The sequence below is a fragment of the Nuphar pumila genome, chromosome 12, assembly GCF_984573655.1.
Source record: "Nuphar pumila chromosome 12, dmNupPumi1.hap1.1, whole genome shotgun sequence".
NCBI lineage: Eukaryota > Viridiplantae > Streptophyta > Magnoliopsida > Nymphaeales > Nymphaeaceae > Nuphar > Nuphar pumila.
In genome coordinates, this window is record NC_143260.1 from 102,672,764 (window position 1) to 102,698,893 (window position 26,130).

At 37.4% G+C, this 26,130-nt stretch overlaps 1 protein-coding gene and 1 long non-coding RNA gene across 3 annotated transcripts; one reads left to right on the forward strand and one right to left on the reverse strand.

Moving 5' to 3' along the window:
- Positions 1-1,075: 1,075 nt before the first annotated feature.
- Positions 1,076-1,806, forward strand: LOC149821381 (subtilisin inhibitor 1-like). Its single transcript, XM_089982484.1, has 3 exons — positions 1,076-1,176; positions 1,265-1,305; positions 1,450-1,806. Exons 1-3 carry the CDS (start codon positions 1,082-1,084, stop codon positions 1,695-1,697), a joined length of 384 nt encoding a protein of 127 aa, XP_089838610.1. The 5' UTR covers positions 1,076-1,081; the 3' UTR covers positions 1,698-1,806.
- Positions 1,807-1,932: 126 nt separating this feature from the next.
- LOC149821382 (uncharacterized) lies at positions 1,933-26,130 on the reverse strand. 2 transcript variants are annotated; one of them, XR_016426453.1, is made up of 5 exons: positions 25,961-26,130; positions 25,281-25,343; positions 25,113-25,184; positions 24,812-25,023; positions 1,933-2,338 (listed from the first exon to the last, which is right to left on the reverse strand). It is a non-coding gene; the product is annotated as an uncharacterized LOC149821382 (long non-coding RNA). The 2 variants fall into 2 exon arrangements; XR_016426454.1 differs by lacking the exon at positions 1,933-2,338 and having other exon boundaries at positions 24,745-25,023.

Here is a 26,130-nt window from a genome sequence, read left to right on the forward strand (position 1 = left end):
GATAAGTAATGTTCCTTGTCAATGTTTGATCAATTTAGTATCCAAACCAGTGTTGTCAGTATAGGCCTGAATCGGCCAATACATATCGTATTGCTAGAAAATCGATACGATACTGATCTGAATAGGCCATTTTTAATAAATATAAAAAATAGCTTACAATTATTTTTTAATGGCTTTAACAAGTGCCACGTTCTGATTGACACATAATATTTTTTAATTATTTTTTTTGCCGATTCAGAATGATTCACTTGAGAATCGGTATAGGCCGATTCACCTGAATAGTTAGCCAAACGATACAGGTCCGATTCCGATACTGACAACATTGATCCAAACCCTTATCTTACCCATAAAGTCCTTACGTAGAAAAGAGAACATAGCTTCTACTTTAAGTCAATGTAATTTCTGCAATTGCTTCTAGATGCAGAATTATTAATTGAGTGTGTATCAGGTGAGTGCTACCTCTCACGATGTCACCTCTGATGCCCTTCATCCACGTGATGAACGGCATCCAAAATACCAAGGCTGAACCTAGTTTTCAGCCGTTTATTTTGCATTCATCTACGGCATCAACGGCTCTGAAAAAACGTTAGACCCATCTAGGAGATGCCGAGTTCAGCTATGGTGTTTTTAGATATCATTCATTGCATGAATGAACAGCATCATGTCGACATCTGACGGATCGCCGTTAGAGGTTGCTCTGACCTGATACGGCACTCAGAATTAATTACTGGACCCACTTCATTGTTCCAGTAGCTCTCCCTTTTGGAAAAAGAGTTCCACTCGTTTTCACACCTCTAATCAACAACCAATTACCCATTCACATGATCCTCAATAATGTCCACATTATTGCTGCCTTCTTGTCCTACATGGTCATATATACTCATCTGCAAGACTCCAAGATAGACCAGAAATCATCATGAAGCAGCTCTCCTTCATCCTCCTCTCCCTCCTCTACATCCACTCAGTGATGGCACACCAAGCTCACAGCAAAGGCCAGCACCACCAACTTCACACTGAATTTAGACCACGTAAGTCATCTGTCATTTTTTTTCATTTATCACTGGAAAAATCCTGCCGAACTATGGTAACCATGCCTGACAGCGTAAAACCTTGGCTGCCCCCCTTGCCCACCAGAGAGCCTGCAGCTTTGGCCTTGTGGCAAGAGACACACACTCGGTATCAAACTTGTGATGCCCTTCAATTTGAATGTCTTAAGCAAATCACCTAGCCTTGGAGTTTTATGTTGCCGGCACGATGACTGTAGGTATGGCAGGCTGAGCCAGCGAGACCAGGTCTTTGTGCCAGGTGCGGTTTCTTCGGGTTATAAATTGAAAAGAAAAGCCTATCACCTAGCCATATATACAGAGCCCCTGTGGGCAAGCCATCTGTCTCCATGTTTTCTTCTTTATCTTGATGTCATTGCTATTTGTTCTTACTATTCTTTGACAGCAGCCATGTTGGGAGGAATCTATCAGAGGTACTTCCTTGAAGCCAACACAGCTCCCTTGAGAGCTTGGCCTGAACTGGTTGGAGTTCCAGCTGCGGACGCCCTGCGTAAGATCCAGAATGACATGCCCATGATCCGGTTGCAGGTCATGCCTCCAGATTGCTTCATCACGATGGATTACGATCGCAGTCGTGTTCGGATCTATGTCGATTCTTCGGGGCTTGTAACCAAACCTCCAAGAATTGGCTAACTCACACTCATGAATCATCACCTTTTGTAGTTTTTTCACCAGTTAGCAAAGTGATTGTACATGATACATATAATCAAATATAGGATGCACTGTCTGCTCTCTTCAGTAATTTCTCTGTGCTTTCTCACTTTGCATGTTTTGTTATAGTATGTCAGCTGAATGGGCTATCATATTTCAATATGGATGAAAGATAAGAAATCTACATGACAATCCAACTGCTTTCTGCTTTCTAAAGATTCCCAAGTTCTACCTTGTTTTCTCTTTCTTTGGGAAGCAGGGGCATAGCGTGTAGAGGAAATTCAAACATGAATCCCTCAGCCAGGACAGTGTAATTCTAAGGAATCAACTGACTAACTGTAACAAGGGTTAATTTAATAGGTATTGCAATTCACTGTTAAACAAAGAACCAGAAAAAAACATGCAAAAACATCAAATTTCTTCCCTTTCATCACCAATTTTACAGATGTACAATTCAGTACTTTACAAGATGAAGAATTCTTAGTGGTACATGATTTTCTTAAGATCTTTGACTTTCTCTTCTAGGCTCGATTCTTTGTTTATGCCACAGAGGATTACAAATAAAAGAAAAAACAGAGATTAATTCCAAAAAGCCCAAACAGCTTGCTGGCCCCTAGAAGCTCCTGCAAGAGGGTTTCAAATCGAGCAGAAATTTCATCACCAATTTTATACAAATTCAAATCTTTTTCTATATCTTTAGCTATCAATATACTTTCCAAACGCTTATGATCAGAAAATCAGCAAAAAGGGATCCAAAAACACAAGGATCCGAAAACAAAAGTAGAATGACTATCATTATGGGGAGGTATGGAATCTTATAATTGATGCATTTGAGCCAAAGTTAGCAAGAACAGCAAGACTGATCCCTCTTCCTCTTGTGTGAAGAGGAAAATCTTTGGCATCATCAGCCAACTGAAATCTAAAAAGGTTTTGCAGAAAATACACTATTGATAACAAAAATTTCGAATTGTGAGACATTGTAGCATTTAATGCTCTACAATCCACAATTCTTCATATTTTGGCCTCATGGTTTACACTTTTCCATAAATCTATGAAGATAGTCACCAAACCCACATGTAAAATGTACAACAGAAATAAAAGTTTGCTGGATATTTGGTAGAATTCTTTCAAATCATTGGGACAGAAGCTTGGAGGTGCGCAACAAAGGCACTGTCTTGAAAGCGACAGTTGCCCCACCAAAACTTAGCCCGAATGCAATATGGTTAAACACAACCTTGCTTCCAGAATACAATCAAGCTTGTACATCTCATGCAATACTAACCTCTCCTGTCATTGGGTAGATTAGTTACCATGACACAATTACCCTAAACAACTTCACAGGTAGAGAGAAGAATAGAGACTCGAGAAGAAGCAAAAACTAGAAGTTAACTCATTTTTTTTTCTTCTATATAAAGCAGTTGGGGTATACCAAACCAAGTGGTGCAAGGTAACTCATCCATCCTGGGTGGCCACCGACCCAACATGGGCGTCACGAAACCTAGCGTCTCATCATGGGCAACCATCATCCATCCGAACATGGATGCCACGTGTCACTAGCATCCCATCATAGGCGGCCACCGTCCAAGCATGGGCATCACATGTCACTGTCACTGCTACAGCATGAGCTCCACATGTCACTAACCTTTCAACATACTTACACGTAGAGGCTATCCAAAAGGATAGGTATCGCCTCCCAGAAAAGTCATAAAGGACCTTTTGAAAACTTTTAAAGGTTAAAGTTATGGCTAAAGCCAAGACTATGACTGACCATGACCAGGTCCAGGTTCGGGTCCAAATCCAAATTCAAATATTAATATTAACATTAATATTTAATATTTAAAATTCATATGACAAACATTTGACAAGCCCAAGATTTAATGCCCTTGAGGGCCTTGCCCTCTAAGGCAACCCTTCTCATTATAACCTTATGAAGTTTTCCAACAATGATCAATACAGGACAAAACATTTTTCATAAAATGGGTTTTTTCTTCTAAAAGACTTTCTCAAACAACTAGTAATAAGAAAGTGTTATTTTTCTAAAAAAACTTGGTTTCAAAAGGTTATATTTTGAATCAAATGACAACAATCCCCCACGTGGGTCAAAACATAGGATAGAAAGAAAGAGCGAAGCTGTTCGTGAAAGTTATATGCTTAAATGAAGGTACTTTTCAGTTTAAACCTACACTTAGTGTGAACAAAATTTAGATAGTCTCAGAAACTAAGTAGCTAGCAGCTTTGAACTTAGTCTCTAATATGAACTTCTTAGACCTATTCACACACATACTTCTTTTGGGTAATTATATGTGTCATCAAATATATAAAGGTTGCATTTATTAAGGGTCCTATGCAGTATCCCACTTCATGAGAACTCTTGAGACAACCTCCATCTCATAGAAGGCGATTCATACCTTCACACTCATATAAGTGAGTCTGTCAAAGGTGAAAACTTGTTTCAAACACCTTAGTCAATCTCGCCTACAGATCTCGTTAAGAGCCAAGAGACTCATCCTCATGTCACAGTTTTTTCGAGCACTTACATCAGAATGGGACTTGAAGATACTCTCTATCCTCATATATTCCTTTGTGCTCACCTAATTACTCCAGTGACTTATTCTTTTCATTGAACCAAGAACTTAGGTGACCCAAGTCACTCGGTTGAGTTTCTATCACGGGTAATCTTTTTAGTAGGTTTTAATCTCATTCTCTTAGATGTATTTTTAATGATTTTACGTGAAAGGCCTTTCGTAAGTGAATCTATTAAATTTTAGCAAGATTTCACATATTCTACTGAAATTACTCATTGCTTGAGTAAATTATTTACAGTGTTGTGCTTTAAACTAATATGTCTAGATTTTTCATTGTATATATTACTCCCTGCTATACATGTAACAGCTTGGCTATTACAATGAATAGCTATAGGAGGCAAGGGTTTACTACCCAATGGAATATCAATCAAGAGGTTCCTTAGTCATTCGACTTTAATACTAGCAGATGCTAGTGCTATGAGCTCAATCACCATAGTGGATTGGGTTATAATGGTTTGCTTCTTGAAAACCCAAGAAATAGCCCCAGATCCAAGGGTAAAGACCCATCCACTTGTGGATATAGAGTCATCCTTATAGAAGTTCTAATTAGCATCACTATAACCTTCAAGGTTAGCAGGTTCCTCAGAATAGAATAACCCATAATCCAAAGTCCCTTTAAGATACTTCAAGACCCTGAAAGCAGCATCTCAATGATCAGGCCCTAGATTACTAGTATATCTACTCAATTTGCTCATGCAAAATGCTATGTCTAGTCTAGTTCCATTTATAGCATATATAAGACTTTCTATAATACTAGCATACTCAAGTTGAGAAATACCTCTTCCAATATATTTAGATGATTTAACATTGAGATCAAACAGAGTATCAAGCGTTTTATAATCAAAACAATTAAATTTTGTAAGCACTTTCTCAATATAACACGATTGATTTAAGCCATATCCATGCTCATGTCACATAAGTTTGATTCCTAGAATCTCATCAACAAGCCCCATATCATTCATGTTAAATTTAAGTGATAGAAAATGTTTAATATCATTTATGCATTCTATATTGTTGCTAAATATCAACATGTGAAGCACAAAGCAATGCCACTAAGGGCTTACAAGATCACAATCATAGTGTGCACAAACACAAGTCCACTATAGGACAAAACAATAGTTAAAAAGGGGCAACAACACAAGTACCAAGTGCATATAAAACATTAATAAACTAAATAAAAAAATACAAAATATAAAAATATTCATCTTTATTGAGCATAAATGCTTAAGAGAAGCATTGAGAAAAATAGGCACACGTAATGCCATTATATACAAAAGGACCCAAGGCATAGTCATTGGGATTGGGAACTCCCAATGGTCATAAATGTGACCGTTGGGGCTCTTAACGACTCTATGGTCCTAATGACCATAAAGCCCCTACAATGTAATTAAGGAAAAAAATAAAGTAAAATAAACAAAAAAAGCAAAATTATTTATAGTGAACATCTATTAAAAAAAGACAAAAATACCCCTAGAGGGTATTACCTATTACATCAATATAAATAACATATATATACTTATACATGAATATATATATGTATATATGTATAACAATACAAACATACATACATATATATATATATATAACTTAACATATATGCATTTCTCAGAATCAATAGTGTTACACCCAAAACTGAAAATTACTTGGTCAAATTTTGCATGCTATTGTTTTTTAGCTTGTTTTAATCCGTATAAGGACTTAAACAATTTACAAACTTTATTTATTTGACCAAGAACTATAAAACCTTCAGGTTGATCCATGTAAATCTCTTCTTCTAAGTTGCTATTTAGAGAAACAACTTTAACATTCATTTGATGAATTTTGAGTTTGAAAATAGAAGCTAAGACTATAAGAATTCTAATTGATGTTATCCTAAATACTGGAGCATACATATCAAAATAATCAATCTCAGATTTTTGTTTAAAACATTTTGCTACTAATCTTGCTTTAAATTTATCAATTGATCCATCCGCTTTAAATTTTTTTTTGAAAATCCATTTGCAGCCAAAATATTTAAATCTTAGTGGTAATTCCATTAAGACCTAGGTTTTATTTTCATGTATGAAATTAATTTCACTTTGAATAACTTCTTTTCAAGATGCAGCATCAGGTGATGACATAGCTTCAAAAAAGCTTAAAGAGTCTCTATCCATCATATAGAGATGAAAGTCTTTTCTAAAATCCTTTGTTTTTTTAATCCTCTTACTTCTTCTAAGTTATGTATAGTTAGGTTCCAAAGCAGGTCTTTTGGATAAAGGTTCATGAAAAACAATGAGAGAAGAAAGATTTTGCAAGTCTTTGAAAAATAGATCTTCTTTAAACTCAGCTTGTATAGATTAAAAAATTGCTTTAGTTTCTAAATCCATAAATCTATATGTCTTGTTGTTTTGAGAATAACCAATAAAAACACATCTGTTGGTTTTAGGTCCCAATTTAGTTTGCTTAGGTTCATTCAATCTAACATAAGCAATGCAGCCCCAAACTTTAAGATAATTTAAATTTGGTTTTCTATTTTTTCATAGTTCATAACGAGTAACTTTTAATTTCGAGTAAGGTACACAATTCAATAAATAACATGCACTAAGTAGAGTTTCTCCCCACAAACTAAAATTAAGACTAGAACTAATAAGCATTGCATTCACCATATCAATTAAGATTTTGTTTTTTCATTTTTCTACACCATTGTGCTCGGGATCTATCATTCAAAAGTATGAAGAAATTGATGGAGATGTAAATCATAGGATAAAGGTTGGGTGGATGAAATGAAAAAGTGCAACTGGAGTGTTGTGCGATCGTAGAATGCCATTGCGGTTGAAGGGAAAGTTTTATAGGACGACAATTAGGCCCGCTTTACTATATGGTACAGAATGTTGGGCTGCCAAGAGACATCATATTCAAAAAATGAGTGTAGCTGAGATGCGTATGCTTAGATGGATGTGTGGAAATACAATAAAAGATAAGATTCGAAACGAGGAGATACGTAAGAAGGTAGGCGTTGCATCCATTGAAAATAAGATGATAAAGAATCATTTACTCTGGTTTGGACATATTCGGCGTAGGCCTAATGATGCTCCAGTTAGAAGGATGGAGAAATGGGAAAATATATTAGTTAAAAGAGGTCGGGGTAGGCCTAAGAAGACTTGGATGGAGATGATAGAAAAGGATATGAATGCTTTGAACCTCACCGAGGACATGGCATTTGATAGAAATGATTGGAGGAGAAGCATTCATGTGGAAGACCCAGAATGATTTTCTTTTTTGGTTCATATCGCCGACCCCAATTGCTTTGGGATGAAGGCGTAGTTGTTGTTGTTGTTGTATTATGCTCGGGAGTGTAAGGTGCAGTGTTATGTTTATGTATGCCATGTTCTTCACAAAATTTGAAGTCATAAGATAAACATTCTCCACCTTTGTCTGATCTGAATGAAACAATTTTACAGTTGTAAAAATTTTCAACTTCGGCCTTAAAAATATTAAATTTCTCGAATGACTCATCTTTACTTTTTATAGGATAAAAAATAAACAAATTTGAAAAAAATCATCTATAAAGGTTATGAAATACATATTACCCCCACGAGTTGGAGTGTTTTTCAAATCACAAACATCACTATGCATGAGTTCAAGAATTTTAGAGCATCTTTCCACTCGATGAAAAGGTTTCTTAGAGAACTTTGCTTGAATGCACACGTCATATTTATTATAATGATCATGCTTCTTGCAAACATGAATTAGTAATAATTTACCCCTTTTCTTAATGGATCCAAAATGCGCATTACCAAGTCTAGCATGACATACATCAAGAGAGTCAAGCAAGTAAACAAAAATAAAGATATTATCATTGATCACATTAAGTTTGAACAATCCATCATAAACAAATATTTTCCAATAAATATATGGTTCTTCGATAATATTATATTGTCGGATTCAAACACAAGCTTAAAACCATGTGTGGTCAGTATGATGGATGATACAAGGTTCTTAGTCACGGTGGGTACATGGTACACATTCGTGAGGATAAGACATTTCTCGGATGTAAATTTTAGTTCTATAATTCATTTTCCTTCAATCTTTGCAGGATGAGTCTTCCATGTAGACTTGATTGTCTTCTAGTCTTCCCCCACGACATCGTATATTTTAAACATACTTTGGTCATCACAAGTATGAATTGTAGACCCTGAATCCACATACCACCCTCTGTCCATTTGAACTATGAAAACAAAGTTTACAATAACCACTAGGTTTTCTTCAGAAGCTTGTGCCTTGGGGCCTTGTCTCTTGCGATGATGACACTCTCTCACATAGTGCTCCAGTTTGCCACATACATAGCAGAAAATAACTTCATGTTTAGATTTCGTAAAATATTTGGGTCTTCTGTTTTTAGATTTCAAACCACGCATGAATCTTGGCTTACGGTCCACCATATTCACTTTGGTGTCAACTTTTTTTACTTCCTCATTTTTGTCCCTATGACGAGGAAAGAAGTTGTTTCAAAGCGAAGGCTTTGTTCTTATGTTTTAACATATTACGATAGTCCTTCCATGAATTGAGTAATTTTTCAATAATAGTAGTCACTTAAAAAGACTCATCAAGATTCATACCTTCTACCCTAAGCTGGTGAACCAACAATTGCATTTAATCAATTTGGGGTAGAAGTAGTTTGTTATCAATAAACACAAAATCCATATATTTAGTAACTAGGAACTTTCGGTTACCTGCATCATCTATATTGTATTTGCTCTAAAGAGCTTTCCAGAGAGTCTACTTTAGAGTAGAGATCAAACAGGGGGTCAGACAACGCATTCGGAATGTGCCCTCGGCACACAGTCATCTTTCATCCACTTCCAACGCTTCTTGTTCTCAACAATGGTCTCTTCTTCTCGTTCAGGAGGACATGGTTCAATGAGCACGTACCCCACCTTAGCCATAGTCAAGAAGATCATGACCTTGTTCTCCCAGCATTTGAAGTTGGTCTCATTGAACTGAGATAGTTTGGGAATCTCCTGGTTCCCGATCTTCACAGTAGACGCCATAGAGATAGACACGTCGCTTTCAAATTGTTGGATATTTGTAAGAATTCTTCTCAGATCGTTAGGACCGAAGCTTGGAGGCGCATAACAAATGCATTGTCTGATGCCCCTGAGGGCCTTGCCTTCTAAGACAACCCTTCTCATTATAACCTTATAAAGTTTTCCAACAATGATCAATACAAAACTATCTCACACAGACTCTTCTAACAGGGCACCACACCTGTGTCGGACCTGCACCCAGGCAGGTGTTAAGACGTCATAGTCTTTTATTTTATGGTTTCGGATATGGATCCAAGATCCAAATATGATATGTGATTAAGTTATATTATTGAGGGCTATTTAGTCATTTGTATTACATCCCTAATCAAACTGTAACATAAAAGAGCAATTCACGTGAAGGGCGGTTGTGCAGCTAGTTAAATTTCTGGATCCCTCTCTCGTTCAAACACAATGATGAGCCACTGCTGATAGACGAGCCATTGCAAGCTTGATCGACGTACCACTGCATATCTTGTAATACTTGACATTCTTTCATGGTATCAGAGCAGGATTCGTGACTGGGTGCGATCAGGCGTGCTTGATTGGGCTATTCCTTTTTCTTTAATATGTAACGTGCTTCTACTTGGTTGTCTCATTTTTTTTCCGTGTCGTGAATCAGATCCTTCCCTCTTTTATATTTTTCCTGTGTTGTTGTGAATCTGATTTTTTGTCATAATCAATCTCTCTGTCCAGAATATGAATCTCTCGTGTCGTCTGTTTTTGTGAAACTGTTTACATCGTGAATCTGGTCTGGCTGGACTGAAATTGTTTCGTGATTAGTTCTATGTTGTGAATCTGAATCCTCGATATCTTCTGGTGTCATAAAATTGTTTTGCGTTGTAATCTGGTATGTCTAGACTGGAACTAAAATTCTGCCAAAATTTTTTGCAAGTTAATCCTTGTTGTCAATGCTTCTTGTGGTATGATTTGTTTTTGGGTCGATCTCTACTTTTGGATTATTTTTTGCTGAACGCAGTTCCTGCTTATTATATATCTTTGTTAACTTCATCTCCTTCTAATGGATATCAATACTTCACAGTCCATGTTGTCTTCTAGTTCTTGACTCAACTTGTTTCAGAAAAATTGAACAAAAATAATTTTCTGACCTGGAAGAGGCAAATTATTCCTTTTATCAGGAGTCATGATTTGTCTGGTCATCTTGATGGTTCGGTTAAAATTGTTAAAATATGTAATCTCATAGACAACTCATATCTCATATGTAATCTTATAGACAACTCATGTAATCCCTTGTAATGTTTTTTTCTTTTTTTTAGTTAGTTTAGTTCTAGTTTAAACCCAACTAGAACTCACTTAAAATCTATTTTTAGGACACCTTTAGGCTTCACCTTTTTAACTAGTCAAAAAGGTCTTTTTGACCAAGTCAAAAAGGTGAAGCTCCAATGGAGCCGTTGGGCTCCCAACAACTCTAATAGAGCCGTTGGGAGTCCAATGACTCCCTTGTGGCTCCTCTCCCCTTCTTCTATAAATATGGGTATGTTTCCCCTTGTAAAGCATTCTTTATTCTTTATTTTTTGTGGGAGTTCTCTCTCAAGTTTATGAAATCTTGTTCTTCATTTTATGTATACCCTCTTTTGGGTATTGTGTATGAGTGTGTGCTCTTTTGTGTAAATGCCTTTGTTTCATAAATCCTCTTTGTGAGTGTTGAAGAAACAATCCGTGTTAGGGATTGCTACATTCTTTCATGGTATCAGAGCAAGGTCAATAGAAGCAATCAGTTCATAGTTCTTCTTGTGCATTGGGAAGCATGTCGTTCATGTTTTTCTCAAAGGAAAGAAGCCTCTTTGAAGGGCTAGTTGCGTGGAGCCTTGGAAGCTTGGAAGAGTAGATATTTTTGCTTCTTGTGGTGGTGTACTTATTTCTTTTTCTTTCCTTCCTTTTCTAAACTTGTAAAATGGATGGCAATGATAATGTCACCATTAAGCCCATAAAACTCAATGATTCTAACTATGCAACATGGGCTTCTATCATGAAGCACCTCATTTGGGGAAAAGGGCTATGGGGATTAGTGGATGGAACCGATGAGGAACCTAAACTAATGCTCACTAAAGAAGAAGAAGGAAAAGAAATACCTCTTTCGGAGGTAGAAAAAGTTAAAAGCCGTTTCCACTTATGAGAAAAACCAGAAAGAATGGAGAATGGGTCACGCCAAGATTATGTCTTGGCTCATTTCTAGTGTGGATATAAAGAAGTGTTCAAGCCTTGCGAAGTTTGAATACGCTAATGATGCTTGGGACTTATGACACATGGGTGCGGGTGCAGGTGCAGGTGCGGGGATTCGGCACTTCCAAAAAACCCGGGTGCGACAGGGGCAAAAATGTATATATATATATATATATATATATATATATATATATATATATATATATATATAAATAGAGAGAGAGAGAGAAGGGGGTTCGGGGGTTTCCCCGGTGCGGGTCGGGGTCCAGTTTTTTTTTGCTAGTGTGTTTGTTTGAAGACTTGTTACCCACGTTCTGCTTGTTGTGTACTTTGGCACAACGGGACAAAATTGATGACCCGAAAGGATTGGCAATCTGATTGACCCAGTCTGTTGCGTTCTGCTGACTGTCATGATTCAATCATGTCTGAAACTCCCTGGTCTTCACGAAAAAAAATATAAGCAAAAGGTTTGATGTGGTTTGTTGGAGAGAGAGTCTTCACGAGGCCTACGGCTCCACTGCCACGCCACTGCCTAGGGTTCTTCAAATTTCATTTTATATACAGTTGCACACAGATCACAACTAAAAGAAATTTATTGGATTTGACATGTGGAAAAGAGAGGTCTACACAAGGCTACGGCTAGAGCACCCATCTCGTCAGGAGAAAAGTGAATACTAATAGCCACCAAGGCTACCACCACCATTATCATTTATTGTGGAGAGAGAAAATCCTTGACGAAGAAGGATCATCATTTCCAAGTTAACAGTATGTTTTCCAACGCTGCGAATTAATTGTTTGGAGGCAGGAATAGCATGGGATGCCAACAAAGCTCGTCAGATGTTGTGGACACAAGTGCCCCTTTATAAAACAAGAGCAGCAACAACAAGCAACTGTCATCAGATTTTTTTTTTAAATTCCGCAGCCCATTTCATAGGGCAAAATTTAAAAAAAAATCCAAAAAATAGACCGAAATGACCCTGGGTGCGGTCAACGCACCCAGGATCGGGTTGACCGCACCCGGTGCCGCATCCGCACCCGCACCCGTGTCGAGTCGCGTTGACGCGGGTGTGACACCCTGCTAGACGAATCCCTATGACATAGCTTGGGACTATCTCAAGAGAATGTATTCTCTTAAACATGTTGCCCATATATGTAATCTTCAAGAAAAGGTTCGCAATATGGTTCAAGGAGATAAAAGCATTAGAGAATACTATAATAGCTTGTCCGAGCTATGAGAAGAATTGACTCTCCTTGAACCAAAGTGGCATTATCCACAAGATATAGAGCTTCGACAAAATCAAATAAATGCAGAGCATTTTTTTCAATTTATTAATGGTTTAAGACCGAATTTTGAGCCAACCAAGTCCGCTCTTCTTCATCGAGGGAAGGTTCCCACTATTGAGGACACAATTAAAGAATTGAGTATGGAAGAAAACCGACTGAAGAAAAGAATCTCAAAAAATGATGACGACTCAGTTTTAGCTGTTTCAAGACCAGGGAATCATGTTCGTGCATATAAACCTCCACATTTTGGAAGAACATATGATGAAAAATACGAAAGTAAGGTGGAAAGAAAAGAAGTAATTTGCTATTATTGTCGTGAACCTGGGCACGTCAAGACGCACTGCCCAAAGTTAAAGAAGACTTATGAAAAGAAGGTTGCTACTGTTGAAGCCCAGCAAGAGACAAAAGAAACATCTATTGGAAGCATGTCGTTATCTCAGCTAGTGGAGGCACTTTAACTACTTTTTAAAGGAGCTTCCCCATCTGCTGGAGCTGCGGTCTCTTCAGTAAGCATCTCTGATCTAGTTAAACCTCTTTGGCTTCTTGATTCTGGTGCATCTTTTCATATGACCCCTAACATAGAATTATTGTCTCAATATCATAACTCAAGTGGTTCAAACGTTTTGACTGCCGACGACACTCCTCTTGAGATTAAGGGAATAGGATGTTTTGAAAATTTTTCTCAAAACTTAAACAAATTTCGTATTCCAAAAATTAGATATATTCTCAAACTTAATTTAAACCTTTTATCTGTATCTAAGTTAATTGATCATGGGTGTAATGTTTCCTTCTCCTCTCATGATTGTCGAGTACAGGATCACCAGTCAGGGAAGCTGATTGTGGAAGGCCATAGAGAAGGAGGCTTATACTACATGGATTTTTTGGATTTTCCCAAGAGTACACTGTGTTGCAATGTTCAAAAATTGGATTTGGATCTTTTGCACAAAAGATTTGGACATCCTTGTATATCCAAGATTCAACACTTTTTGAACATGAAAACATTTTGTAATTTTGAAACTTTTACATGTGAAAATTGTATTCTTGGAAAAATGAAAAGATTACCTTTTTCGGAAAGAACTTTTGTTTCTACAAGACCACTTGAGTTGATTCATTCTGATGTCTGGGGTCCTGCACCAATTATATCAAAAGGTGGGTTTGTTTATTATGTTATCTTTGTAGATGACTTTACATAACACACTTGGATTTATTTTCTTAAACATAAATCCGAAGTCTTCTCGCATTTTAAAATCTTTCATAATATGGTCAAAAATCAACTTAAAGAGGATATTTCAATATTTCATACCGATTCAGGAGGAGAATTCTTATCAAAGGAATTCAAAGATTATTTAAATCAATATGAAGTTATACATCAAAGGTCATGTCCCTACACTCCTCAACAAAATGGCCTAGCTGAAAGAAAGCATAGGCATATTATTGAGACAACAAGAACCCTCCTCATATCATATCAAGTACCAAAAATTTTCTGGGCTGAAGCAACCTTAACTGTTGTTTATCTCATCAATAGGATGCCCTCTTCGTCTTTGTCGTTAAATAATATTTCTCCAATCGAAAAGCTTCTTAAACAAATTCCTTATTACTCCAGGTTAAGGGTATTCAGGTGCAAATGTTTTGTATTCTCAGATAAAAATGATAAGCTTTCCTCTCGAGCTATTCCTTGTGTCTTCTTAGGATATGCAAGTCATCAAAAGGGTTATGTTTTGACTTTAGAAATAACAGATTATATGTCTCAAGAAATGTATCGTTCTTAGAAAATGAAAGTCCATTTGAAACCAAAGCATCTGCAGAAACAGATGAGTATTCCTTTCTATTTGATTTAGTCTCAAAGAATGAAGAATGTAACGTTGAGCAAGATGATCAAAGTGATATTTCTTCTCTTGAACCAATTAGTGATAACCAAGAGTTCATTCAATATTCTAGACGAACCAGGTGCCCTTGAGAGGTACTCTATAGAATCAAAACCCGAGGTGTCAACAAGAAAATCTACTAGGATCTAAAAAATTCCTGAGAAATTTGTGTCATATAAATCTTTTTCGCCAAAATTTCAAGCCTTTATAGCCTTAATTCACTCCTATGAAGAACCTCCCAGTTATGCTATAGCCAAAACCCAACCAGAATGGGTAAAAGCCATGCAAGTGGAATTAGAAGCCTTAGAAAAGGCAAACACTTGGACTATACAAGAACTTTCGCCTAACAAAAAACCTATTGGTTGTCGATGGGTTTACAAAGTAAAGACTGAAAGCGATGGCAGTCTTAAGCGGTTTAAGGCTAGATTAGTTGCCAAAGACTATGCTCAAGAATATGAAATAGATTATAAGCAAACCTTTGCTCCACTAGCCAGAATGACCACAGTTAGAATTCTAATTGCCCTTGCCTCTATAAAGCAATGGTCCATATATCAAATGGATGTTAAGAATGCATTTCTAAAAGTATACATGGATCCACCACCAGAAATTGATGTTCCTAAAGGAAAAACTCTTTGTCTAAATAAAGCCTTGTATGGACTTAAACGAGCTCCCAAGGCTTGGTATGATAAATTTAACAGGGTGATGCTTGATTTTGGTTTTCAATCTTGTCTTACTGACACTGCTTTGTTTGTTAAGAATTCTAATACAGGTATCATTATCCTCCTTCTCTACATCGACGATATAATCATCACTGGCAGTAACAAATAGGGAGTGCGCAATATTAAAAAATTTCTCAAAACTCACTTTGAAATGAGTGATTTGGGTTTCTTAAATTACTTTCTTGGTATAGAAGTTGCTTATTCTTCTAGAGGATATTTGCTAACACAATCTAAGTTTGCTTTGGATATTGTTGTCAGGTCAGGTATTTCAGATGAAAGGCATATGGACACTCCAGAAGTTGTAAATGTCAAGATGAAGAGTGATGATGGAGAACCTCTTGAAAACCCAACTCTGTATAGACAACCCGTCGGTGCTTTGTCATACCTTTCCATTACAAGACTTGACATTGCACATGTTGTCCATACAATTAGTCAATTTCAACATGCTCCAACCTCTGTCCATATGGGAGCAGTTTTGCGAATTATTAGATACATTAAAAATTCTATATCTCGGGGTCTATTTTTGTTTGCTTCTTCTAATCTCAAGCTTTTTGCTTATACTGATGCAGATTGAGGAGGTGATCCGAATGATCGTCATTCAACGATAGGTTTTTGTGTCTTCTTGGGGGAATGATTGATCTCATGGAGATGTAAGAAGCAATAGAAAGTATCTCTTTCATCAACAGAGGCTGAATACAGAGCAATGGCTACTACAACTATAGAAGTAGTCTGTCTTCGACGACTGCTTTCCGACATGAGAGTTGAAAGTTCAGAAGCATCTGACATGTGTTATGACAACAAGAGCTCTATCTACATTGCAAGTAATCGGACGTTCCAAGAACGTACCAAGCATATAGAAATGGATTGTCATTATGTTCAGGAAGAATTCTTGCGCGGCACCATCAATCTTCCCTATGTTGCTTCTGAATACCAGCTGTCCGATTTCTTCACCAAGCCTCTTGCTGCTCCTAGATTTCACTTTCTCTTAGGCAAACTTTCGGTTATCCAACCGTAAGTTTGAGGGGGGTGTTAAAATATGCAATCTCATAGACAACTCATATCTCATATGTAATCTTATAGACAACTCATGTAATCCCTTGTAATGTTTTTTTCTTTTTTTTAGTTAGTTTAGTTCTAGTTTAAACCCAACTAGAACTCACTTAAAATCTATTTTTAGGACACCTTTAGGCTTCACCTTTTTAACTAGTCAAAAAGGTCTTTTTGACCAAGTCAAAAAGGTGAAGCTCCAATGGAGCCGTTGGGCTCCCAACAACTCTAATAGAGCCGTTGGGAGTCCAATGACTCCCTTGTGGCTCCTCTCCCCTTCTTCTATAAATATGGGTATGTTTCCCCTTGTAAAGCATTCTTTATTCTTTATTTTTTGTGGGAGTTCTCTCTCAAGTTTATGAAATCTTGTTCTTCATTTTATGTATACCCTCTTTTGGATATTGTGTATGAGTGTGAGCTCTTTTGTGTAAATGCCTTTGTTTCATAAATCCTCTTTGTGAGTGTTGAAGAAACAATCCTTGTTAAGGATTGCTACATTCTTTCAAAAATGCCATATGAGTTTATTATGCAAGAGCAGAGAGATGACAAAGGGGTAGTGAATGTAGTTTACATAAGGAATCTTGAGTATGTATGGGTAAAAAGGGATCAAGCAGTTGTAGCCTATCTAACATCTACACTCTCACAAGAGGTTCTCATTGGAATTCCAAATGACTGCACAACTAAAGAATTATGGAATAGTTTAGCCAAGACATATTCTCAAATATCAGAATCTAGAGTTATGTATCTAAGGAAAGTGTTTCAGAGTCTCAAGAAGGGTTCTTAAACTATTTTGGAATATTTGAACAAAGTGAAAGAGATCACTGATCATTTAGTGTTGGTTGGGGAGACTGTTTCCTATCGTGACAAGGTCCAACAGACTCTAGTTGGCTTGGGGCAGGAATATCATGTTATTTCTACTACATTGTAGTGTTTTCCTATTCTCCCATCGTTCGAAGATCTCAGACCTCGATTACTTCAGTATGAAATGAATCTCGAGAATGCTGGGTTGTCACAAGATTCTCATGATGTATTGTTTATGGGGCAAATAGAGAAAGAGGAGGCTACCAAAGAGGTTGTGGCCGAGGAAGAGCGAGTAATCAGGGAGGCAGAGGTATTTTGCCTTCTCCTAATACTCTAAATTCAAATAGTGTTAACATTGGGGGCAAACGTGTTTCAGTTTGCTTTATATGCAGAAAACCTGACCATGTAAAAGCTAATTGTTATCACAAAGATGATCATGCCTATAATACTGAGGATAACTTTACTTATCATAAAGGGCATGCAGTTGGACAAAATATGAATCAGCCACATGCTGGAGGAGAGAAAAACTTAGGTGATTTAAATGCATTAGTTGTTGCAATAAATACCTTAAATCTGAAACAGAATGATCAAGGAGTTTGGTACGTTGACTCTGGATCAACTAGTTACATCACTGGAGATGCATGTAAACTTTCTAAACCAGTTACATATTCTAGGAAGGGCAATGTCATCACAGAAGATGGTGCCAAACACCCCATCACATATGTTGGAAATGTTTTTTTTCCCTTCTCTGAGTCTAAATCTATTAAACTTCTTGATGTTCTTTGTGCACCCAACATCAAGAAAAATCATGTTTATGTTTCCAAACTTGTTGATGATACTAATTCCTGCATTATTTTCACTCATTCTTCTGTGTATGTGAATGATCTTCGCATGAAGACAACGAACGCTGAAGGGAGCGACGTGAGAACATGTACGTCTTCAAAGAAAATCCATTGCAGATGTGTCCTTCCCCTTCTTCAACATCAGTTCTGATGAAGTCTTTTGCTTATACAGTCAGTCTTGTCAATAATGTCAATCTTTGACACAGTAGGTTAGGTCATTGTAACCTCAAATTTATTGAACACCTTGTCTCTAGCAAGTTGATACCAGAGACAAGTTTGAGTCATAACTTAAATAAGATATTGTGTTCCAGTTGTTAAGTTTGCAATAGTCATGTAATTCATTTTCATTCTATGAATAAAAGAGCTTTGAAACCTTTTGAAATTGTGCATTCTAATGTTTTGAGTCCTGTTCTAGAAAATTCATTTTCTGAAAGTAGATATTATGTTATATTCGTCGATGATTATTCTTGTTATTCGTAGATATTTTTCATGAAACAAAGGTCTAAATTTTTTGACATCTTTCGCAAATTTTATGCCTATATCAAAAATCATTTTTTTTTACTATTCTTAATTTCCAAAGTGATAGAGGTGGTGAGTATATTTCTAATGATTTCGTAGAATTTCTAAAATTAAATGGAATTGTTCGAAGAGTGGCTCGTCCTTGCACCCCTCAACACAAAGGCCTTGCAGAGCGAAAACATTGCCATGTTGTAGAAAGTGCCCTCACTATGATACATGTCAGTGGTGTACCAATGGAAATATGTATAGAAGTTTTTCATTATGCGGTTTATATAATAAATCGCCTTCCCATGAAAGTATTGGATAAAAAATCTCCCTATTTCATGCTTTATGGCAAACATCCTGATTATACACATTTGAAGTCTTTTGGCTGCATTTGTTATGTTCATATTGATAAGACCCCAAAAAACAAATTTGAGAATAAAGTTGATATTTATAGATTTGTTGGATATGCGGATGGTTAAAAAGGGTATTGAGGTTATGAAGTTGCCACTAGAACCATTCGTATCTCACAGAATGTTGTATTTGATGAGAATTGCTTCCATCATGATGACAATACAAATATACTTTAAGACAGGCAATCAAAAATTTAATATTATCAACCTTGGCTCAGTGCAGAGTTATTTCCACATGCAGAAAAGGAAGATACAAATTTTGTTGAACTAGATGAGATAGGAACAGATGATAGAGACAAGACAGAGGAGCAGGATCACAACAAATTCAAAGAGGGTCAGGTTTATACCAGAGGTACTAGATCCTATTTTATGCCCAAAATATCAAGACAAAAAAGACCTGTGGGCACAGATGAGAACTCCGTGATTCTGAGAAGGTCGACACAAATACGTTATCTTATAGAGAAGTGGGTTAGTTATGAAAATTTTAGTGCGGATCATCAAGCTTTTCTTGTAGCCATAGAGTCTCAAGAAGAACCCAAGCATTTTTATCCGGTGATTCGAAAAAGATGGATTTATGTAATGAATAAAGAAATGGAAGCTCTGCACAAATGCCAGATATAGGAAATAGTTAAAAGACCTTTGAACAAGAATGTAGTTGGGTCCAAATGGGTTTATAAAATAAAATATAGACCCAACGGTAGTGTGGAGAGATACAAAGCATGACTTGTGGCAAAAGGATTCACTCAAGAGCATGGATTGGATTATAATAAAACATTTAGTCTCATGATAAAAATGGGTATTATTTGGATTATTATGTCACTGGCTATTGATTAAGGTTGGACACTCAATCATATAGATGTTAAAAAGGCTTTTCTCCAAGACGGCCTAAAAGAAGAAGTGTACATGGAACAACCAGAAGGGTACGCTTAAGATGACCCGAATGCTTATGTGTGTAGATTACAGAAGTCCATTTATGGATTGAAGCAGGAATCACGTTCATGGTTTGAAAGTTTTTCTCAAGAAATTCAGAGGCATTGATTTATTCATTCATACCTTAATTATTCCTTGTTTATCTATAAAAGAAAAGGCTGCATAATACTTCTTATATATGTAGATGGCATGATAATCACAGGAAATTCAGAAGAACATATTCAAAACACCAAAAGAATGCTTAGCAACATATTTCAAATGAAGAATCTTGGAAAGTTAAAGTATTTCCTTGTGATTGAAGTTGATAGGCAAAAGGAGATGTTAATAATGACTCAACATAAATATACCATTGATTTACTTGTTAAGAGTGGAATGAGGCTGCAAACCAGTGGCCACGCCATCTCCTATTCACCAGAAGTTAGGTAATAGCGATGGAGATATATATGAGAATGCAACCAACTATTAGAGTATAGTTGGTATGCTTCAATACATGACCTTTACTAGGCCAGATATAGTTTATGTTGTCAATCAAGTGTCACAGTTTATGCATGAACTAAGAACTGTGCATATGGAGGCGGTCAAGAGGATCTTACGGTATTTGAAGGGTATAATAGAAGATGGTTTGGTGTATGAGAAAAGAAGACAAAATCAGGACATGCTAATGTTGATGGCATACTCAGATGTTGATTGGGCTAGAGATCTCGATGAAAGAAGATCAGTGACTGGTTATTGTGTGTTTCTTGGAAGAAAGTTAGTTTCGTGGAGTAATAAGAAGCAAAGAGCTATTGCAAGGTCAAGCATGGAAGCAAAATATCATGCGATGGCTTCCGTCACATCTGAATTGACGTGGATTAGACATCCTTTGGTTGAGCTAGGAGAATTTTTACCAAAATCAATTTTATTATGTGACAATCAAAGTGCGATAAAGATCTCAGTGAATCCTATACATAATGGAAGAACAAAACATATTGAGATAGATCAACACTTCATCAGGCAAAAGATTGAAGACCAAGAACTAGAAGCGAAGTACATTGGAAATAGAAAATCAAATTGCAGATTTGCTCACCAAAAGGCTGACAATAAGGAGATTCCGGTTCATTAAAGGCAAGATGAACATGATTCAAATACATGCTCATCTTGAGGGAGGCTGTTAAGACGTCGTAGTCTTTTATTTTATGATTTCGGGTTTGGATCGAATATGGATCTAAGATCCAAACATGATGTGTGATTAAGTTATATTATTGAGGGTTGTTTAGTCATTTGTATCACAACCCTAATCTAACATAAAAAAACAATTTACATGAAGGGCGACTGTGCTGCTAGTCAATTTTCTGGATCCCTCAGCTAGTCAATTTTTTGGATCCTTCTCTCGCTCAAACACAATGACGAGCCGTTGCTGATCGATGAGCCATTGCAAGCCTAATCGATGTACCACTGCATATCTAGTAATACTTGACATTCTTTCAATGGGTGCGACACTTGGACACAACTTCCTTTGTGTTAGGTGAAGTCCACCACACTGAGGTCCATTTCTATCCAAAAATAGATTCAGTTAACCCTAATCAAGTCCATTTTTATTTGTATTATATATATAAATGCATAAATGCACACACATACATGAAGTGTTAGCTTAAAACTGTTAAAATTTATATATATATATATATATATATATATATATATATATATATATATACTGGTGCAGAGCACGTCCCATACCCAACAACACACAACAGTGTTTCGAGTTTGGGTCAGGACCCAAGACCCGAATCCAGCGAAAACCTTTTAAATAACCCAACTTAGGGTTGCGTGCAGGGGATAGAGAATTCAGAATTGCAGCAGCCGTCAGTTTGGTTTTTCCTTTTGTTCTTTTTTTGGTTTTTTGCTGAGTCATTTTCTTTCCCAGTCGGTTTTCCCCTTTCTCCATTATTTTGTCTTTCTGCAGATTTTTCCCTGTGGGCATTTATTCCTTTTTGTCTCATTCAGCAGCTTTTCTTTTCATTTCTTTATTTCTCTGTCACGTCAGTTTGCAACAATTTTGTTTCTTTTCATTGCTTCCTTTGTTGCCTTTGGTTTTGTATCCCATTGCTTGCTTTAAAGCATATTAAATAAAAATCAACAGTCCAACACCGTTAGTTTACGGTGATCTTTGTTACTCATTTTGGCACATCGCACGATCGTGGAAGTTGTGCCCCTGCTTGCTACACCTCAAGTGCATCACCGAATCCGATCTTCACGTTGCATCACAGTGATCGAAACTTCGATGTCCACACTGCATCAACGAGTGTCGACGTCGACATCCATTAGCGAGAGTTATCGGTTCCCTCACTGCATCAAAATGGTATCAGAGCCCAGCCCCTCCTCCTTCGTCAACGGCATGACGCAAGAAGCGAGGAACGGTCCTACGAGCGGAAAGATGCGAGAGGAGATCATGAAGCGGATGCTCGACATGTTGACGGAAATGCAGGAAGATATGCTATGCCTAGAAAAGGAGGTAGCCAGTCTGTCGAAGCGCATGGATGGGGTCGAAGCACGATTGGGTGCGCTTGAATCCAAGGTGGATGCGCAAGCAGTGCCGTTGAATCAGTTAGGCGCGTGCACGATCCATCCTGTTGATACTATCGTCATCAATCGAGCCCCGGTGATGCTCCAACAAACATCGCAACGTGAAGCTGTTGAAAAAACTCTACACAGGGATGCAGGTTGTGACAGTTCTCCCCATCTAGTACCCCCCCTTCAACTGGAATCAGCAGCGACCTGCGTGAACCCTTTCATCGTGGAAGCAGTCCAGCCGGTGCATCGTCAGCCCGTCCGTGCCACCACCTCGCCCTCGGGCCCTACAGTAGCTGATGTTAATGGAGATGGGAGGACAGACGTTGTGGTTCCAACAGTATCAGGGACCATCTTTGTTCTTAGTGGAAAAGATGGGTCTCAAGTTCGTCCGTTTCCTTATCGTACTCATGGCAGAGTTATGAATCAGGTTCTTTTACTTGATCTTAATGTTGCTATTGGTGAAACCTCATACAGCATGGTTCTGGTAGATAATGTTGATGGTGAAGATGACCTTGACCTTGTTGTTACAACCATGAACGGAATTTACATCAAGCCATCATCAAGAACTTTCTGGGATGAGGAAGGCAGCAACTTCTGGGTTGAGGTGGTCATTGGTACATTTGCAGAGTCAGGAGTAGATCACAATTTTAAATGGAAGCGCCTATCTTCGATGTGTCTGAACTATATGCTTACTGTGGAGGAGATTAGTCGTCGGAGCCGATTTCTTCCCAACCCGAGGAGAATGATGCAGAGCACGTCTCATACCCAACAACACAGCCGTGTTTCGAGTTTGGGTCCGGACCCAAGACCTGAATCCAGCCAAAACCTTTTAAATAACCCAACTTAGGGTTGCGTGCGGGGCATAGAGAATTCAGAATTGCAGCAGCCGTCAGTTTGGTTTTTCCTTTTGTTCTTTTTTTGGTTTTTTGCTGAGTCATTTTCTTTCCCAGTCGGTTTTCCCCTTTCTCCATTATTTTGTCTTTCTGCAGATTTTTCCCTGTGGGCATTTATTCTTTTTTGTCTCATTCAGCAACTTTTCTTTTCATTTCTTTATTTCTATGTCACGTCAGTTTGCAACAGTTTTGTTTCTTTTCATTGCTTCCTTTGTTGCCTTTGGTTTTATATCCCATTGCTTGTTTCAAAGCCTATTAAATAAAAATCAACAGTCCAACACCGTTAGTTTACGGTGATCTTTGTTACTCATTTTGGCACATCGCACGATCGTGGAAGTTGTGCCCCTGCTTGCTACACCTCAAGTGCATCACCGAATCCGATTTTCACGTTGCATCACAGTGATCGAAACTTCGATGTCCACACTGCATCAACGAGTGTCGACGTCGACATCCATTAGCGAGAGTTATCGGTTCCCTCACTGCATCATATACACACTCCCCGCACCCCCACACTCAAGTTTTTTTAAAGTGCTGCATCACCGCATCCGCACCCGTACCCGCACCTATGTGACATAGATACGGGACAAAACATTTTTCATAAAATGAGTTTTTTTCTCTAAAAGACTTTCTCAAACATCTAGAAATAAGATAGGGTTATTTTGCCAAAAAACCTTGATTTCAAAAGGTTATATTTTGAGCAAAATAACAGCAAAGTCTGCCTTGACTGTCGCCCTAACCTTATATGGTATTAATTGCTGGACCCTTTGGTATGGAGACCATGACAAGAAGAGGAAAAAAGGGAACACAAAGATTGCAAAAGCAGATGTCATCCTATAATAGCTTAAACTCTAATTATTATTGTAGAACTGGTCAATTTGACTAACTCAGAGAGAGAGAGAGAGAGAGAGAGAGAGAGTCAAAAGAACTATAGGAAAGCTGATCAATTAAGTCTTTTTATGTATCATCTGGTTGAAATAGTTGAATCTAAACACAAAGTGTTTCAGAATAGCAAGTGTTCAGGAGTTATGCCTCAAGAACATACTAGTAAGAAGCAAGAAGGAAACGGTTATCAGGATTACCATGAGAACCAGAAATCGTTAAACAGGGGAAGAACATACTAGAAACAGGAAGAATGGGAGCAAGATTTCTAACACATTGAAGAGATATCATAAAAATAAAATGACTGACAATCTTTCAATATCCAATCCCACAAAAGAACAAATAAACGTACAACTCCACTTATGCCCCTATCAATAGGGTCGACTTCCAAGTTCATGAACCTTCGCTACAGAAATCCCAATCATCAATAGCTGAGGTGCATAAAAAATCTCCCCTTAAACATTTTCTTTGAATATAAGTGACTGAATATACAGCAGAGCACTTAAACATGATAAAGAATCATTGTCAGAGGTTACTTACCTTGATCATGAATATGTTACAATAAAATTACTAGCACAAACTTGAAAACAAGTTTCAGATTCTGATTACTAATTTAGACCTGCACCAGGTCTAGTCAGATCTGTCATTGGATCATAATACCACATGCTCAGTGGAAAAAGTATTCATCAAAAATCTGAAGTATGGTCTAACCAAAAGCAAAACCAACAGAATGGATGAGAAAGAGAGAGACCCTGCAAAATGTGGCATTATGAGGCTCAACCTCAGAAAGAAATGGTGTCCAACAAAAAACGAACAATGGCAGAGATATCTATGGACATACCCAGAGACGGACCTACGTCCCAAGAATTTAAAACTCCCTTTGTCATTCGTGTTGCCCTTGCCTGGCTGCTCCCTACATAGGGTAAAAAATTTTATGGGCCCCAAGAAAAATGAAATATCTTCTAGCCACCCCCACAATAAAAGTTTCTGGGCCCGTCCCTGGACATACCTTGACAGACAAGCAGACACTGAGACACAGGCAGCATCAGAAGCAGCTCAAAAGTTCAACACTCTGAAACAATCATTAGTCATTACAGAAGGAACAATCATACTGTGCCTGATGAATTGGGCAGCAAAATACAAGGTACTCTATTCAGATAAGTAACCTTTGACAATATATATATATATATATAATGTCAGAACCTTGAATACAATGATCTGGCATGTATATACCTGCTGAAAAAGAACCAACCGATCCATATGGAGTACAACACTTCCAAAACCAAAATTTCCGGAACTATGAATAGGGATATCAATGTCTCATGAATTTGAGATGGAGAGATCTCAGCAATACAGAGCGGTGCTTCATGCATGGCCATTACAGAAACTAACAACAAATATCAAGAAAAAACATAGTTGAAATCTAAAACAAAATTTGATTCTCATTCAGTATGAAATTTACACCAATATTTTCAAAGACGTGATTCTTGATTGCAAAAGATGATGGAAGAAACACCCACAAACCCCAATATTCCATCAAATTTCTTTTTTTTCTGCTATTGATCAATGATATCGAATTTTGAGAAGTATCATGATCATCCAATAAGATAGGTTTCAATCTATTCAAATAAATGAAACCTATTGACTGTAACAATAGGTATCTAGGAATTGGCAGATGCAAAATTTTACCTTCAATCTGCGGTTTTCTTGAGAAAATGGCGTGGTGGGTATCTAGGAATTTCAATTGCCATGTTTTGTTTCTTCAATGAATGAAGGAAAGGAAAAAGATCCTCCGGAGAAATGGAGCTCGGTGGGGCACAGTTTGAAGAGCGCACGGTGGTCGGTGGGTCTGCGTGAGG

Bases quoted from the DNA above. Each gene is read 5' to 3' on its own strand.
- LOC149821381 (XM_089982484.1), top strand. From the start codon at position 1,082: ATGGTAACCATGCCTGACAGCGTAAAACCTTGGCTGCCCCCCTTGCCC. The intron at 1,177-1,264 runs GTATCAAACTTG...CGATGACTGTAG, and splicing joins TGGCAAGAGACACACACTCG to GTATGGCAGGCTGAGCCAGC. The intron at 1,306-1,449 runs GTGCGGTTTCTT...ATTCTTTGACAG, and splicing joins AGACCAGGTCTTTGTGCCAG to CAGCCATGTTGGGAGGAATC.